The sequence below is a fragment of the Bombus terrestris genome, chromosome 3 (assembly GCF_910591885.1).
Source record: "Bombus terrestris chromosome 3, iyBomTerr1.2, whole genome shotgun sequence".
Lineage (NCBI taxonomy): Eukaryota > Metazoa > Arthropoda > Insecta > Hymenoptera > Apidae > Bombus > Bombus terrestris.
This window is the reverse complement of record NC_063271.1, coordinates 2535242-2550813: the sequence shown is the minus strand read 5'-3', so window position 1 is coordinate 2550813 and position 15572 is coordinate 2535242. Positions and strand designations below refer to the sequence as shown.

The 15572-nt window shown below is 45.9% G+C and overlaps 1 protein-coding gene across 1 annotated transcript in view; it reads right to left on the bottom strand.

Annotated features, from left to right (window-relative positions):
* The window catches only part of LOC100645939 (protein gustavus), a 155064-nt gene extending 148197 nt beyond the window's left edge, over nt 1-6867 (bottom strand). The window contains exon 1 of the mRNA XM_020862586.2: nt 6770-6867. Coding sequence (XP_020718245.1) covers nt 6770-6786 — 17 coding nt within the window. The 5' untranslated portion in view covers nt 6787-6867. The remainder of the gene's footprint in view (nt 1-6769) is intronic.
* Between the last annotated feature and the right edge of the window lie 8705 nt (nt 6868-15572).

Sequence of the window (15572 nt, the reverse complement as noted above, 5' to 3'; positions counted from 1 at the left end):
CCTGTTCACCGGGGTTGAAAGAAATTGCGGAAACGATAGATTTCGGCTGTCGAAAAACGCCAATCCCACGATCATTCTCGTCGCCGCGACTGTTATAAACGTGTGCGGATGGATCCACTTATTTTTCACCGAAAGAGAAAAAACCATCGACGTTTCCCATCGACAACGACGAATCACCGGACGACACGTAAACCTGCCACACAACCGCGTTTCTGTTTCTTCTATTTCGCGTTAGCGCGCAATCTGTCCCGATAAAGCGTAAATTGGAAAACTCATGGTCGTCGTCGATCACCGGCAGCATTGTCGTGCACCATCTCTAAAATAACAGAAATGAAAAAAAGAAAGAAAGAGAGAGAGAGAGAGAGAAAGAACAGGCAAAAAGAAGAAAAGACGTGCATTAGCTCGAACGTTAGAGGAACGCCGACCTGTCGCCAATCGATTACCAACGCCATCGCGAATACGACGTGGTAATTTTTGCGTTTCAACGATCGTCTTCGGAGGAAACAAACCATCGAGAATCGACGATCGGCCATTATCGTTTCATATTTTACGACCACCCCCGATCTAACCGCTATTCGTATTCCGGTCGCGAGGTAGACTTTCGAAAAATATAACGGGTGTTCCGGATCGGCGAGCGACTTCATCGCCGCCGCCACGACGGCCGAATACCAAAGAGGAGGTTCCCGGCCCGCTGTCTCGGCTGAATAAATTTCAATTTCAACTGAAATAGGGAGAGAAGAGAGGAGAGAGAGAGAGCGTGGCGCGCGACGTCGATGCGACAGCGACACGGTAAAGAGAACGAGTTCGAAGTGTTGGTGCATTTACGTAAGCCGCGTGTACCACTTCGTCTACGAATAATGCAATTAACTTGTTCTACAGATAGCGTAATTCAATTTCTGGAAAGGCACCCCGCCTCTACAGGTGAAATTAATTGTTCGTGGCGCGAAGGAGAAAGGGCTAAGCCTGCCGCGGTCGGGAGAAGGCGGAATCCGAGCGAGTATTCCGAGCAATAGCGAACCTTCTCCAAGGGGTGGAAGATTCTTACAGAGCTCGATATTCCAGATAACATCGCCGCGGCTAATTGCAAAGTACCGTCGCCAAGATCTTCTAGCAATTAATTATCTCGACAAGTGGCCAATTAAATATAGGTAAGACAAATCGTCGACGTTCGGTACGACGTAACACATTCTCGCTATTCAGCCGACCTAGATCGGTGCTTAAAAAAAAATCATTCGTCGAATCGGGAACCTGACGAGAGGTTAGACAGTTTTGCCGCTATTTCACGAAGCCGCAAATTTTAGAGTAAGTTTAATTACGGCTAACCTCGTGACTTTATCTCACGGTAACGTTTGGTAGATCCTCCGCGAAAAGAAAGAGAGGACGCAGCAGAAATTTCCAAGAAAACACGCTTGCAGATGGATCTTCCTACATTGCGAACGAAGGAAATATTGCAACGTAGAACGAATATCGCGGAGCCGACGATGCACGATACAAAAGCAACGGCGCCAATTAATTCAAAGCTGACCGAGCTCGAAAAGCATCGAATCTTCGAGCAAATTGTATCGTGTGTAAACAGGGATACGGGCTAGCTGTTTTCATCGGTAGGATGGCGTGTTTCTGGCGACATCCGATTAACCAACGTCGAGCCGGAGTAGCTTCCGTTATTACGGACGAGTTGCCTCAGCCCTCGTGAGTGTACGACCCTACGTGGCTAAACAGGTGACTCGTGTACACAACGCCGCTTTATGGAAACGTACACTATGAACCCGATGGTTCTCGAATCAGATTACGACCATCCTGTTAATTCTACCCATCACCTAATCGAGCACCAGCCACACAGTGCCCCTTTTTATCTCCAGCTGGCATCTGCACTCCTTTGCATTTCGACGAAACGTGGCTCCTGCTACTTGTGCTTACAAATGTTGCAATTTCCGCGAAGCAAACGGTCGAAACAAAGCAAAAGTCGATTATCGATCGAAACGACGCGTGACGTTCCTAAAGGGATCGACCAACTGTCTTTAAATAGCTTCTCTATGTCTATGAAATCAATTTCTTACAACACAAAATAAATCAGGACAATTCTTAAAACGAACGACGCTGAAATCGCAGAGTTTTCACTTAGGAGACCGGAAGAAATTAGCGCAACACTGTCGGCGGCGTGTTATAAATTCAGGCGATTCTGTCAGGACGCATCAAGAAACACGATATAGTCAACGCCAGGTGAATTCATTCTATGATTTCTGTTCGAATTTCGTCGTTCCTTGAGCTTCTTCCGTTGAAACGACAGAGAGCAAACGAGAATCGACAGACTCAGATATTTGAAAATGTTTCGCGAAACGCCTAATTTGCTCGGACAATCGAATTGCCATGGGCGTTCGTTATAAGTTACAGGTGAGCTGGCTATATTTCCCTGGGAGGCAGAGCGCAGGATGAAACAGCGAGTATTATGAAGCAACTGGACGAACACAGTTTTCAGGTTAGCAATGCGCGCACAATATTCCACGTTCGAACTCGTATATCGCTACCGAACGTGAAAGGGGTCAGGCTAATGGTTCGCGGCGAGATGCAATAATCTACGCGATTCCCGTGGCGGGCCGCGCTGCTGCATCTACGTGTACGTTGCGCTCAAACGTGTACACGGTGTCTGGTCGTAACGGTTACCGTGAAATTCAATCCCCTTCCGGGTTGGTTCGACAGGGAAAAACTGTTCACAGTAAAAAATTACAGCGAGATAAAATTGATACCGGGATCGTTCACCGAACGCCCGGTTATCTCCGATGATTAAAGTCCTAAAACCACTCTATCCTCGTCGAATTTATGCTCTCGATACTAACGTTGCGATCGTTAAACGTGAATAAGGGAATATCGCGTAGCAAGAAGTATCAGTGCAAGCGACAACCTTATCTTTCCTAATGAAAGTGTCGCTACCGATGATAAAAGCTCCCTGGGGGATGCTTCCGGCGTTAGCTCGCGTACGTTCTCCCTGGTAATAATATAAGAAGCTATCTGCTTAGGAGTACGCGCGTGAAATCTCCTGGATACATATGTTCGCTCTCCACTATCTGCAATATGTATAATGCGAGCATTGGATGATTTACAAACTATGTGTACGAACGTGGTTGCAGCTGTATACCCTCTCTTCCCTCTAGATTTCTCCGATCCTCCACTTCGATCTTCCTCGCTACAGTTCCTCATTATCGTCGAACAACGATGTACAGCTAGCTACTCGACGTTCTACGAGCCTGGCCATTTCCGCCCAAAAGCGATATCGCTAATAGAATGGACGATCGGGCGTGTTCAAACCTGCTGGAAATTAGACGCACGATCGCGTTTACTCGATGTCTTCTCGGAAAACGCGGCGATTCCTCGCGTCGAAGAAAGAACGCGCGCACTCGAGTCTAGAGTGGCTTTCATTTTACCTCGTTTTACGATTTCGAAGTAGGAACAATTTTCTTTCGTTTTGTAATTCGGCGATAAATATTTCGCGGCTCGAAGGAATTCTTCGTGCGATGAATGGCTCTCGAACGCAGCCTCGAGAGCTCGGCTTTCTCCGAAATTAGCGCGATCAATTCCGCTCTTGAAAATTAATTGCCTCGCATGTCAAGAGGCTCGGTTGATTTAATCTCTCGGCTACGAACCCGGTGATCGACCGAGGACTCCACATTCGCTCGTTTTGTTCACGATTTTCCTTTATCCTCCGCCGATCGTACGTGAATTTTCCATCGATCTGGCTTCTGTCCTCTAGCCAGAAGACAGCGCGTATAGGATACACGAGGAGTCAGTGGATCGCAAACTCCACGAAGAAGGCCATATTCTTTCTCTAGTCTTCGAGAAAATAAAGGAAACGACGAAACGAGCGAAAATGCTGCACGAGTAGACGGTCGGCGTATAAAAGTTTTATAAGATTGTCACCGAGTTGGCGAAATGATTTGGGAGTTCACGAGCTTGCTTCTTCTCTAAGGAAGACGAGCAGTGTGTATTACGAGGTGGCGCATACACAAGGACCGAGCTCGTAACCTCCTTCGTCGAGAGTTTAACAGGCCCTGGCTACGAGCTGAAATGCGGCCTTTCCACTTTACCGAACGGCAATAAAGCATCAGATACAACCGGCCGCAAGAGGAGAAACTCCCTTTCGCGTTCCTTACTTCCTCCACCTCGAACCTAGACTCTCGTCCCGGCGTACGAACGGACAGAGTTAAAACGTTTGTTGCTCGTGATTAATGGTAGCACGCGCAACGGTCGTTAGAACTTCTTTTCAATGTTTCCCTCTGCTTCTTTTCCTTTTTTCGTTAACGCTTCTGCGATCGGGTATATACGCGGGTAATTTCGCCGAGTTTCACGCTCCTTTTACCGTTACAAGGCAACCCGGCTTCCACCCGCTCGTGACCGGATGACACAACTTCGATTTTACGCGTTTAAATAATGCAGCTCGGCGCGTTACTCTCCGCGCTGCACAGTGATACTTATTGGGAACGTCCCCTCGGCTCCCTAACGTCGAGTCATTATTGCACGCGATAAAATATCGGATGCGGCAGGAAGCTGGTCGTACCCTTCTTCGTTCTAGATAATCGTAGTTCACGGACGAGGAAAACGAACGACCGTTTTATGTCGCTGCCTAGCTAGCTGCACGCGTTCCAAAATATATGGCGACTAGCAACTCCTAACACGTTTTCGCCTGAGAATACGCGATTTACGCGTACAATTTGTCTCTTGTCGCGAAATATTCCTCTCGTTCTTCAAGCGTTACGACGCGTGTCAACGTTATCTCGTACAATTTTTCACGGAAAATCAAATAGTATCGGCCTCTTGACGACTGAATTCGAAATCACGAATCTCTATCTTTCCATAGCCGTCAACCTGTGTTTCAATCTTGTTGCGGTGTTCGCCAATTATGCCGTAACTGGGAACACCGACGCGAGTTTTGTAGCCACAAATTAATATCGAGATTCCGGTGGCTGACTGATAACCGGCGAGTTCGGGATATGTTATCGTTACCGGATATCATAATGCACGCGTTACAAACAGGCACTGACGACATTCGGTAATAGTCGTAACAAGATATCAGAACGGTCTATTTGTTTGGTCGTTGGCTGCAAAGCTCACAGGGGACACAACGAATCGAACCAACGAAATTTTTTCCGCCGCAGTTTCCACGATAAGACGAAGGCCACACGTTCGTTCGTGGATCGTTTATAGCGATCGATCGAACGGTATCGACGGGCAAGACAGGCTGAGCGAAATCCATTCAATTTTTCACGAGGTTTCTCGATGACGTTTGATGCGTCTAATTTATTCAGAAGGCGTCGCGTGCTGCGCGCGGAGCGGAAACGTCGCAGAGAGGAGAAACGCGGGAAGAGAATAGGAGAGGAAAGAGAGAATAGAATAGAAGGCGCGAGTTGACGAAACGAGACGCCGTTAACGCTCAACAGTGTGCTAAGACTGATTTAATGGCGGCACGTAAAAACAAAGAGCACTATTAAAAACGAGTTCTGAATGCGAGCCAACGAGAAGCGCGGAAACCGCTGGTATTTTCAACTCGCGAAGAAAACGTACGGGAAAGGAAAAAGAAATTAGTCGTTTCGCTGGACAAAACAAATTGTAAATATATAAATATACGCGTGCGTGTACAGGTATAGATGTATAGAGAACACGTAGGCGTTGCCAGGTTACTCCTACTGGTATCGGTGTTAATAACGAAGCAATTCATTAGAGTTCACCTCTGGCTGTTCCATGAATTTACCAATAAATTCTCATTACTACTCCGCGAGCAGCGAGCCAGCTCTGTAAGTACGTCACTGAGCGCGAAACGAGCAAACATAAAACTCACGAGGAAACCGTTTGGCCGATCTCGTAACACGGGACGCAAAAATAAAACAAGGAGAGGGGGGGGGGGGAAGTTGTGCGTTGCATTGTCGATATCCATCCCTTACGTAAGCCTGGAGAAGAACGACAAGTACGAAAGTAACGAGAAAAGAACGCAGCCTCGAGGTCTTCCCGGAACATTTTTACGAGACTAAATACGTATTTTCGTTTCGCCTTTGCCGACTCTTTGACCATTTGGTTCTCGATTCGCGACGTCTCGCGAACGCTGAGAATGATTCTCGTAGATTTTGACACAGAGACAGACGAGATGACGGATGAGAGACCGCAGGATGTTTCTAAGCGCAAAGTCAGACGCTAAACGATTCGCGGGATGAGAGAAAAAGTTGTCGAGAGGAAACTACACGGAAGTTGGGCGAGATAATTTTCTAAAAGAATTCCTTTGTGTTACTGGCGAAACACGGGTGAAACGAGGTTTTCCGAGAGAGAAGACGAACCGTAAAAAACGCGACCCGTAAACTCCATAATTATTCACGAAAATGGGAAAAAACAACCACGGCGAAATTGCCTGAAATTCCGAGTGTCGGGGAAAGGTTTCTCCCTGAGGAAAATTTTGCATAAGATTAGCTTGAACGACGCGAATATAGGATAGAAAAGCAAAGGCGAAGGGTTCAGCCGGTTCTCACGCGGGTCACGAGGTCCACGGTGTGAAAGCATATTTATTCGATCCATTAGCATCGATTCGCAGGCCAAACTGCAAATTGAATAACTTCAAAGTCACACAAGCCACGTTGTATTAAACGCTGGCGTGTATTGAAAGTACCTCTATATCGATCGACCCTGTTTTTCCGTGACAGGGAAAATTAAACGTCAATGCACGTCGATGGACATTTTTTTGGGGGTTGGAGAGGGAGGTACCGAGAACTCGTGGTCGGTAACGTTTACGAACCTATCGTTGCGCTGCATTAATTCCAGCTCGTCGAGTTCCCTTTTAATCCTCTCGAAAACATTTAACCAGCAGTGGCGGCAACATCAAAAGTCACATCCACCGATCACGTAGCACAGACCACTTACCAAGCACGACAAGCTGCCTTTCTAGACAATTATTATCGCGAGGGGACTGACGTCCTTGGATTCTGACACGTTGTCTTCCTGAGAAGTTCCGCGATGGCACGCACGGCTCCTTCCGTCTCGAAGGAAGTTTTCTTCTCGAATCACAGGCCAACTAAACAACTTTGTACTCGGTATTGTTCACACGCGACCGATCAAAGAGCCGTATATCACGATACAACGATAGACAGAGAACAACGAAGAAGAACGAGGAAACTGCACGCACGCATCACAACATGTGATTCTTCTTCGTCGTCGAACGAACGAACGTGTCAGCGAACCAACGAAACGATAAAACGACCCAGTTGCTTTTTTTATTTGCCTGTTACACTTTCGCAAGTTACCCACGTGACAACGAATCCACCTTGACCACGAAACAAGGTGCCGATACGAGGCACGAAGCAGCAAGCAACACCGTGAACTGAATTCGGTGGTAGCCGAAGCTACACTCGGGGCACGATTGACTCGCAGGCAGGCGCCGCCTGAGGCGCCTCCACCATCCGCAATGTGGAAACTTCCTCGTGGGCTCGTTACGTCAAGCATCCTTGTTTATCTACAGGATTTCTCCTGCCTTTACCTCGCTGGTTTCTGCCACTGTCGTATGTCACCGAATCGCGAACGACATCGAACTGTCGTGATATTCCCTGTGCTACGATCTAACATCCACAAAAAAAAAAGAAAAAAAAAACGTGACTCTTCGTGGAAATAACTTCGATACACTGTTCGTTTCGAACCAACCTGTGTGTGTGTGTGTGTGTGTAATCCCTGATACGTTCGCGGCAAAAGGTGCAATAAAAGTGCATTTAGGAAAATGCACGTATGATGCGACTTTGGAAAAAAGAACGACCACTTGAAGCAAACGTTCGTAGAAACGATTTTAGTCGTGATTCTACTTTATCGCAAAATATTTGCTTTTTTTCAGGAAACCGAACCAAATGCGCGAATTCGATTTACCGTGACGGCAGGTATCGGATTCTCCTTAATAGCGTTATCGACGGAAACGTAGAACGAAGACAACATTTTTTTTCCCCTGCTGTCTAAGACGCCGGTGTGCTGGAAGGTAGAAGGGAAACTTGTCCCTTGGGATCGATCGATTGCCAATAGGTGTTTGTCGATACAAATTCAATATCCTCGCGCGCGCACCTCGTCCGCATACACTCTCACCTCCGCACCAGGGCACTCTATTGACGGTGCAGCTATTTTGGGAATAAAGGTGGGAGAGTCTATGCACGCTTGCATTTTCGAGCAGTTTCTTGAACGGCCAGCCTGTCTACCTAAACCGATTCACGAGCCATGCGCGTCAGAAATATGAAAGTCGCTAATGTTATTGGGTCATCCGGTTCGACCGGCTCATTTGTCGACATAAACGATCTTGTACACATGTCTGCTCCTCAACCAAATAGTCGATGAATCCGATAAAACAAAGTTTCTCTTGAAACGAACGTTTCCGCCAACGTTGCTGTAAATTTACCCGTTCGAAATAACGACAGATAGGATATCGTATCGACGTCTCTCGTTGAACAGAGACTTTGCATCGCTAACCGCTGTCGATACTCGCGAGCACACGCGGACAATAAAGTTCGAACGCCAGTCGACGATAGTTGATCCGAAAACGGAAACCGCGTAAATCACTCAGCGATAAAAAGAGAACGAGACGTAAGAACGGAGAACGAAGAATTTACACGCAGCTACTGCAAACTCGGGATTAGAGGATCCCTGTTGGATAAAAGTTAATTTTCTTGCAGGAAAAATGAACGGGTTCCGCAGTAGGACAAGCGCAAACTGTCCGTTCGTTGAACATGTTGGAAACGACGAAAGCGTGGAAGGAAATGTTAGCAAAGCGCTTACTTCGCAGTCGATTTTGACGAAGGTCGGAGCCACGCTAAGAACAATCAGCCAGTAGAATATTGCTTAGGAACAAGTGACTCGTACCTCGAGCAGCCAATATGTATTCCAGGTGCATACAACGACCGAAGGTTCTTGGCCCTTGCGTGCACCGTTAAGTCAGGCGAACCGACCAGTTTCGAAGCCGTGCAGTCACACCTGAAGCCATCTAGCCATCAGTGACGAATTCGATTAATTTAATAGGACGAACGAACGCGGATACAAACACGTGGCTAGATTTTTTCTTCGCATATGCAAGTCGTACGACGTATAGTTTTTTTTTTTTTATCGATTCAAAGGTTATATATAGGTGGAACAATCGTTCGGAGAAGCCGTTAAAATTTAACTACGTTCGACGTCAATCGTTTTCAACGTGATTCGTAATTTGAAAAGCATGAAATTATTATTTATTTAAAGAATGCATCATATATGACCCTAACTCCGAGCAACTCGGTCTAAATTAAAGCATATTCAGCGCGACTAAAATACTGTGAACTCAAAGCGCAGGAGATCGATACATATTTTCCATATCATTTTAATGTTTTAAGGATCGTCTGTTCGCGAGACTCGAACACGATACAACGATTAAGCGTGACATTTATGCCACGAAATGCATATCGACTCCCTTCCAGACGAGGCCGATCGCCGATTCTCTGGCCGAACTGCAAACAACGATCTTTTTTCTCCGACAAGTAGTGGTTCTCTGGGTGAAAACCGTGCAAAACAAATGCCAAGTTTTAAAGCCGCAGGTGCGTGCAGACGTGGCATTTATTAAATGATTATTTGCGCTGGACGCAACAAACGTTATTTATACTGGACACGTCAAATGTCAGAGAGGAAAGAGAAACGTTACGAAACGCTGGTCCATGGCTTAAACCGGCGCGACGTTCACCATCACGTTCGCGCGTATTCTCGGCGACATAACGCGATATTCGCGTGAAATTTTTATAGCTTCGGGTCACGTTTCGTCAGACGTTTCGTTCCCGTTTTGACGACCGTACGTACGGTCACTGGTACAAGGAGATTCGCTAGACTAGAGAGTCACGACGAGTTTCCTTTTCTCTCTTTCCGTCACGGTGCGGCACGTCGCGAGGAGACATTACGAAACGAGGATGCGCGCTGCTCGAAAATCGTATGGCGCACCTGTGCAAAGAGAGAGAAAGGGAGAGAGAGAGACCCGTTCAAGAGTCGACTTCATTAATGGAAACGCTGTTCCGTTCCCTGGCGGTGGGTTCTACTCGTCGAATTTAAAGACATTTTGCTAATGAGCGACAGAAAAATAGACCCGCTAGTAACTGACGCGACACGATCGCGCATTAATTTCTATCTGGTCGGGAAGACGTGATTAACCAGAATAATTTTTCAACTTCCAGCGAATATTACGAGAATATTCCACAAATATTCGTACGGTCCACGTTCCTTCGTTTCTCTGGAGCGTGCACGCGTTAGCGCCACGACTCCGGTAGTAGAATCTAATAATTTTCCCGCGATTTCAGAGCACGCGGCCGACCCGCCTAACGGGGCCAATTTTCTCCGGGAAATACGATAAAAAGTTACGGGTAATATCGCGTGACATTGTTGCTAATGGGACGACGACGAAAGGTACATGACAGCCAAGGTCTCCGGGCAATGAAAATTAATGTCGCATTCACCGAGATGACTACTACGCGGCTATTACGGGCTCGTGCACTGCTTCGTTACGATCGTGAGATCGCCACCAGCCACAGTTCGATATAATACACATAGCGAAATCGATGGACCCTTCAACTTTGACTTTTATGCCTTCTAGCGTCGATGAACATTTATGATCGAGAACTCGTGAAATAGCTACCACTCGTAAAACTTTCTGCCGTTTCTGATTTGTTTTTTTTTTTCGCTTTTCCGATTTTTAGCCAGAATCGACAGTCGGCCAGTAAAAAATGTACGAAAACGCGTGGAAAGATATATTCGCGACAGCTGCAATCGAAATCGAATTCCTGGCCGATGTACGAGTTTTCTGTGTCTGATTTACCGGACATTTGTCGATGACGCGTAAAACAAACAGCCGTGTATTGATGGAAAGCGAACCGGCTAACTCTCTGTTACGCGCTTATCGCCAACACGCCGCGAGAACTAGCACGTTGTGAACACACTTTCGGCGATTTGTTATACAAATTTTACTGTTCCCGGTTCTGGCGACCTTTTCCGTCAACGCATAAATACTATTAACACCCTGGGGACCGGCTGCTCCGACTAGCATATAACGTGAATTCCCGGCTGTTTTTCGAGCGATTGAAAATGATTCAAGGTGACCAATATTACGTCTAATATATCGATAACGATTTCCTATTATTCAAGCATGTAATGTAAGGACACTTTTGTAACATTTCGTTTATAGCATCCATTGCTTTCTTTTTACCGTTTTATTTAACGGTAGTTAACATTTTTACAGGATACCGCGTGAAGTATGAAAGACGCGAATTCGCGTCTCGGTTGGTCAGAGCGTTAAAACCGATTTAAGTTTACAGAATTTCGGTGGCCGTGCTCATCGCGAATGCCGTACCGGAATATTAATGGACGTTTATTCTAATTACGTTCGCAGCGAGGATGAATCGGCCCGTTAATGACGAAGGATCGATTCGATCGACTGATCGATGGCGCTCCATCAGCCGACAAAATTGACGCGGTAACGCGCAGTTTGCTTTCATTTCGTCGCTTTAACGAACAAATACTTGGCCAGAATCTAATTGCAGCGGATTCGCTCGACGCGACGCGCCAATCCGTCCCATCGTTTATCATTTCGGCATCGAGAAACACGCGAATTGAGCCGTTTCCGCGGTTAAAGTCTTTCCATGCGATTCCACTGATTAATTTCGATTTATCCTTTTCCACGAGCTTCCCTATATTTTTAAGTCCGTGTATCGTGATCCGTGAATTATCGTTCAACGACCAAACACAAACGAAAATAGGAGCCTCGTATAAAACTGACCTCTAACACGATCGATTTATCGATCTTTCGATTCAACCGATTGGGAAAAGGATAGAGAAACCTTCAAAGAAGTCTCGAAGCTTCGTAGACCGTAGAGTATTTCGGTAGAAGCTCCGTAGCTAAGGTAAACGAACCGTGAAGTGTCTTTGGAGCTTGTGTAACGAAACGCAGTGACAGACTATGTACCTTCAGACTCAGAGACACGCGTGCACATGACAAACAAGTGACTCTTAAACATTTTTTTTAAAGCCCCGACTCGAACGACCATCCGAGACTCGCGCTATCGACGATCCAGCGTGCTTTTCTATCGAATCTCCTTTCTCTGCTTTTTATTGCTAAGAGGTATCTCGTAACTTTGTACGCTGTAATGGAAAACCTTCTTGCCTCTATCCACCACGCCTTAATACAAGAAAGCGATAAACTAAAAAAATTATTGCTCGAGAAATTAACACGAGGACACGGTGAGGAACAATAGCAGATCGTTGTGCAATATTCCTCTTATTGTCACGGTTATTCGTGTAAAGAGCTCCACATAAAATCGCTGAATTGCGGTTTGCATAAAAGCCGATTTATTCGCTACGGCGCGTGTTCCTGCAGTAAACGAAACCTGGTCAAGGCGAACTGACTTTACATATCGATTAATTTCCGTTATTCGCACATCTTCGGTAATCGAGAACGACTTCGCGAGTTCCGTTACTTTTTCCTTTTTTATACAACTTTACTTATTTAATTCTCGTTCCTTTACATATCCGGTTTATTTATCTTTCGTATCTAGAATATTTCAAATAATCTTACCATTGATTAAGATTATTACAATTTTTTTTGTAACAGCTAATCTCAATGTTAATAAAATGTACGTATAAATTAATTATAAAATCGCCTGCTGCGATCTTACATCAACGAATTCCTATCATGTACTATTACGTTGCTTTTTCAACGTACCTTTCATTACACATTAATTAATATATAATAATTAACTACTTACTTTTAACTTTTTCGTTCTTTGCGATTTTAAAATTGAAAGACCGCCAAATTAATCGGTACGCCTCGTACAACTTTTTCAACGATACGCTTTATATTCCAAAAAATGAATGACGTCATACCATGAAATTCAGTGGCCCGTGACTCGGCCCTTTCGATTTCAAAGGGTTGCATAATTACGCGGACACGTGTCCTTCGTAGAATTTGTCGCGCAATATACGAGAATTTTAAATCAATATTAGTTTAAATTGCGTGCGTGCAGAGGTACGAGGACTGACATAGCGTAGCAGCTTGGGCATAGAAGTACTCGTATCTAAATCGACGTTGCATCAGCGAGCAGTTGGTGGCGTCGTTTATGAAAGCGACAATATTAATAATACCGTCGATAACAAGCGACATTCCGAGAAAATAATTCCTCCGCGAATTTACATTGCACAGCCGCCAGCTCGATAAACTCTCTAATAATACGCTTCCACGCGAGGATGGGACGCAAGATTCTTCCACTGCAATCATCTCGCGTGAATATTTCATCCAGAATTAGTCGAAGGAGGGAGCACGAATAGCTTCGGTCGCCTACCGTGCCTCTAACTAAGAATTTTCTTTTATCGTACAGAAATTGCGACGAAAGTCGATCTCTTTTTCTCGATATCACTTCGATCGCGAACGAATAAACAACGGAGGATCGTCGTTACTTGAAACGTCGTCTTTCGCTTCGTCGATCAGGATCTCTTTTAATGAGCGAAATATTTTTCTCGACACGGACGGAGCCATCCTAACAAAGAATCGCGGCGAAAAAACGCGTCGTTTCTTTCGCGGCTATCTCCTCGAGAGTTCTTTCGGGCGAAGATTTCCAATTGGAGGCGAAAAGGGACAAAGGATCCTCTCATTTCTCAAGTTCAAATTCCCGGGCTCAAATTGTCTCGTGGCTAAGAGTCCGGCCAGGTTAACAACGCCTGGCCCCTATCTCGGCGAACAACGTTCGATAAAGCACGGTGACACAATAGTCGCGGTAAAAAAATGCGTTGGATAGGAATCGGACACTCCTGCGGTCGATAACATTGTGCTGCCGAGCCGAGACATTGATGCTGACAAGTTTCTTTCCCAACGTGCTCTCTCCCGTCCTCGATAAAGCCCTTGTTTCTCTCCTCGTTCTGTTCTATACGCGGCATCGAAAGCAATGCGGGCGGCCAATGTGGCGATACGTAAACGCGGCACGTGTGACATTTCGACATACACACGCCACAACGCGACATGCTGCAACGTTAAATAAATAAACGTGTATGTTAGCTTTCTTATGATTTTATACGAGACAGTGGTCCAAATGGAACGCTAATGGATCTCCGGGTTTTCGTTCGCCCGCCTCTGCTCGCCATTGTCAACTGCGACGTCGCGTCGACCGATTTCATCGTTGGATATCGGAAGTACGCTCGACCACGGTGTTTGTCTTGAGACTAACGCGCGTCGGAAACATAGAAAGGAAAATAACTTTGAACTAGATACCAAGGGATCTAACTTTTAACTAAGGAAGGAATATCTTCTATTCGATACGATTCGTTACGGAGACTGTAAAGACACATTTACGATTCGTTATAACAAATTTCTGTAACCACCGTCTGCGATCCATCCGAGGTAACCAAGAATTAAAGCTACGTAACGAGGCTGGCGTATGCGCGATATTTGGTCGTGCGACGCGAAGCGTCTACCTTCGAGTCGACTAACGAACATTACATCACGTCACTTCGCCAGTTGCTACATATTTCGGGATTTAATTAAGAAGACGGTAGTCTCGACGATTGCGCGTATTTCATAAAGTTTCCGCAGCTACTAACGATACCGAAAACCTCTTCGTTGTAAGCTAATTATCCGATCGACGACGGAAGAATCATCCGACAGCGCCAGACGTTTTCGCGAAGGATCTCTTCGTTGATAATTCGATATTTTATTAGCCCGAAAAACGGAAACGCGTCCGTATCGTGAGAATTTCTCTCGACGATACGTTACACGTATTCCGGTTAGCTACTCTCTGACGAATGGAAAATGCGCGCGTACGTATCGAAGAATCGCATGTAGCTGCATCGCGCGTCACAGATATTCTAATGGCAACAGTGTCGCTTGCCAAGCGACGTTTCTTTTTTCCATTTGCGCTTCGCCTCTATCCGACGCTATCCTGAATTTTCCCTCTCGTCGCGAGGAAACGGAGAGCAACGATAGGCGTGAAAAAGTCTGGGCGCTCGCGACGCGTTATTGCGCTCGTTAAGCTCGTGAACGCGCATCGTTTTGTAACGGGCCGCGCCTCTTTAATCGCGCGTTTATATTCCTCGCAGTGACACCGGGGCGGGATTAAAAAATTACGGGGCCGTAAAGCAAGTCGGTATAGAGGCGGTGCTACTACCTATATACGTATATAACTAAATCGCAGTGACATTTCAGCGGAACGGTACGATATGAAAAGCCACGAATAACGAAGGCGCACGAATAACGTCCGGCCGATAGTCGTATCAAATGAAACGTTCCTTCCTTTTCTTCCTATTTTTCCTTTCTTTAGCTCTTTTCTTTGCCTAGATGCACAGGGGTCACCAAAGAAACTTCCCTATGAATATTTCATGCGCATAGTCGTACGTTTATGTCTGTATATATGTACCCAGTCATTTCATAATATTGTTCAGACTGAGGTCGCTGGGAATAAAAGGACCGTAGCATAAGAGGGAGAAAGAGAGAGAGAGAGAGAGAAACACGCCCTGCAAACTGACTCAATCGCGACTCAGAAATCCAACTCGTTGTCTGGAAACATCGTTGCCGAACAAATTAG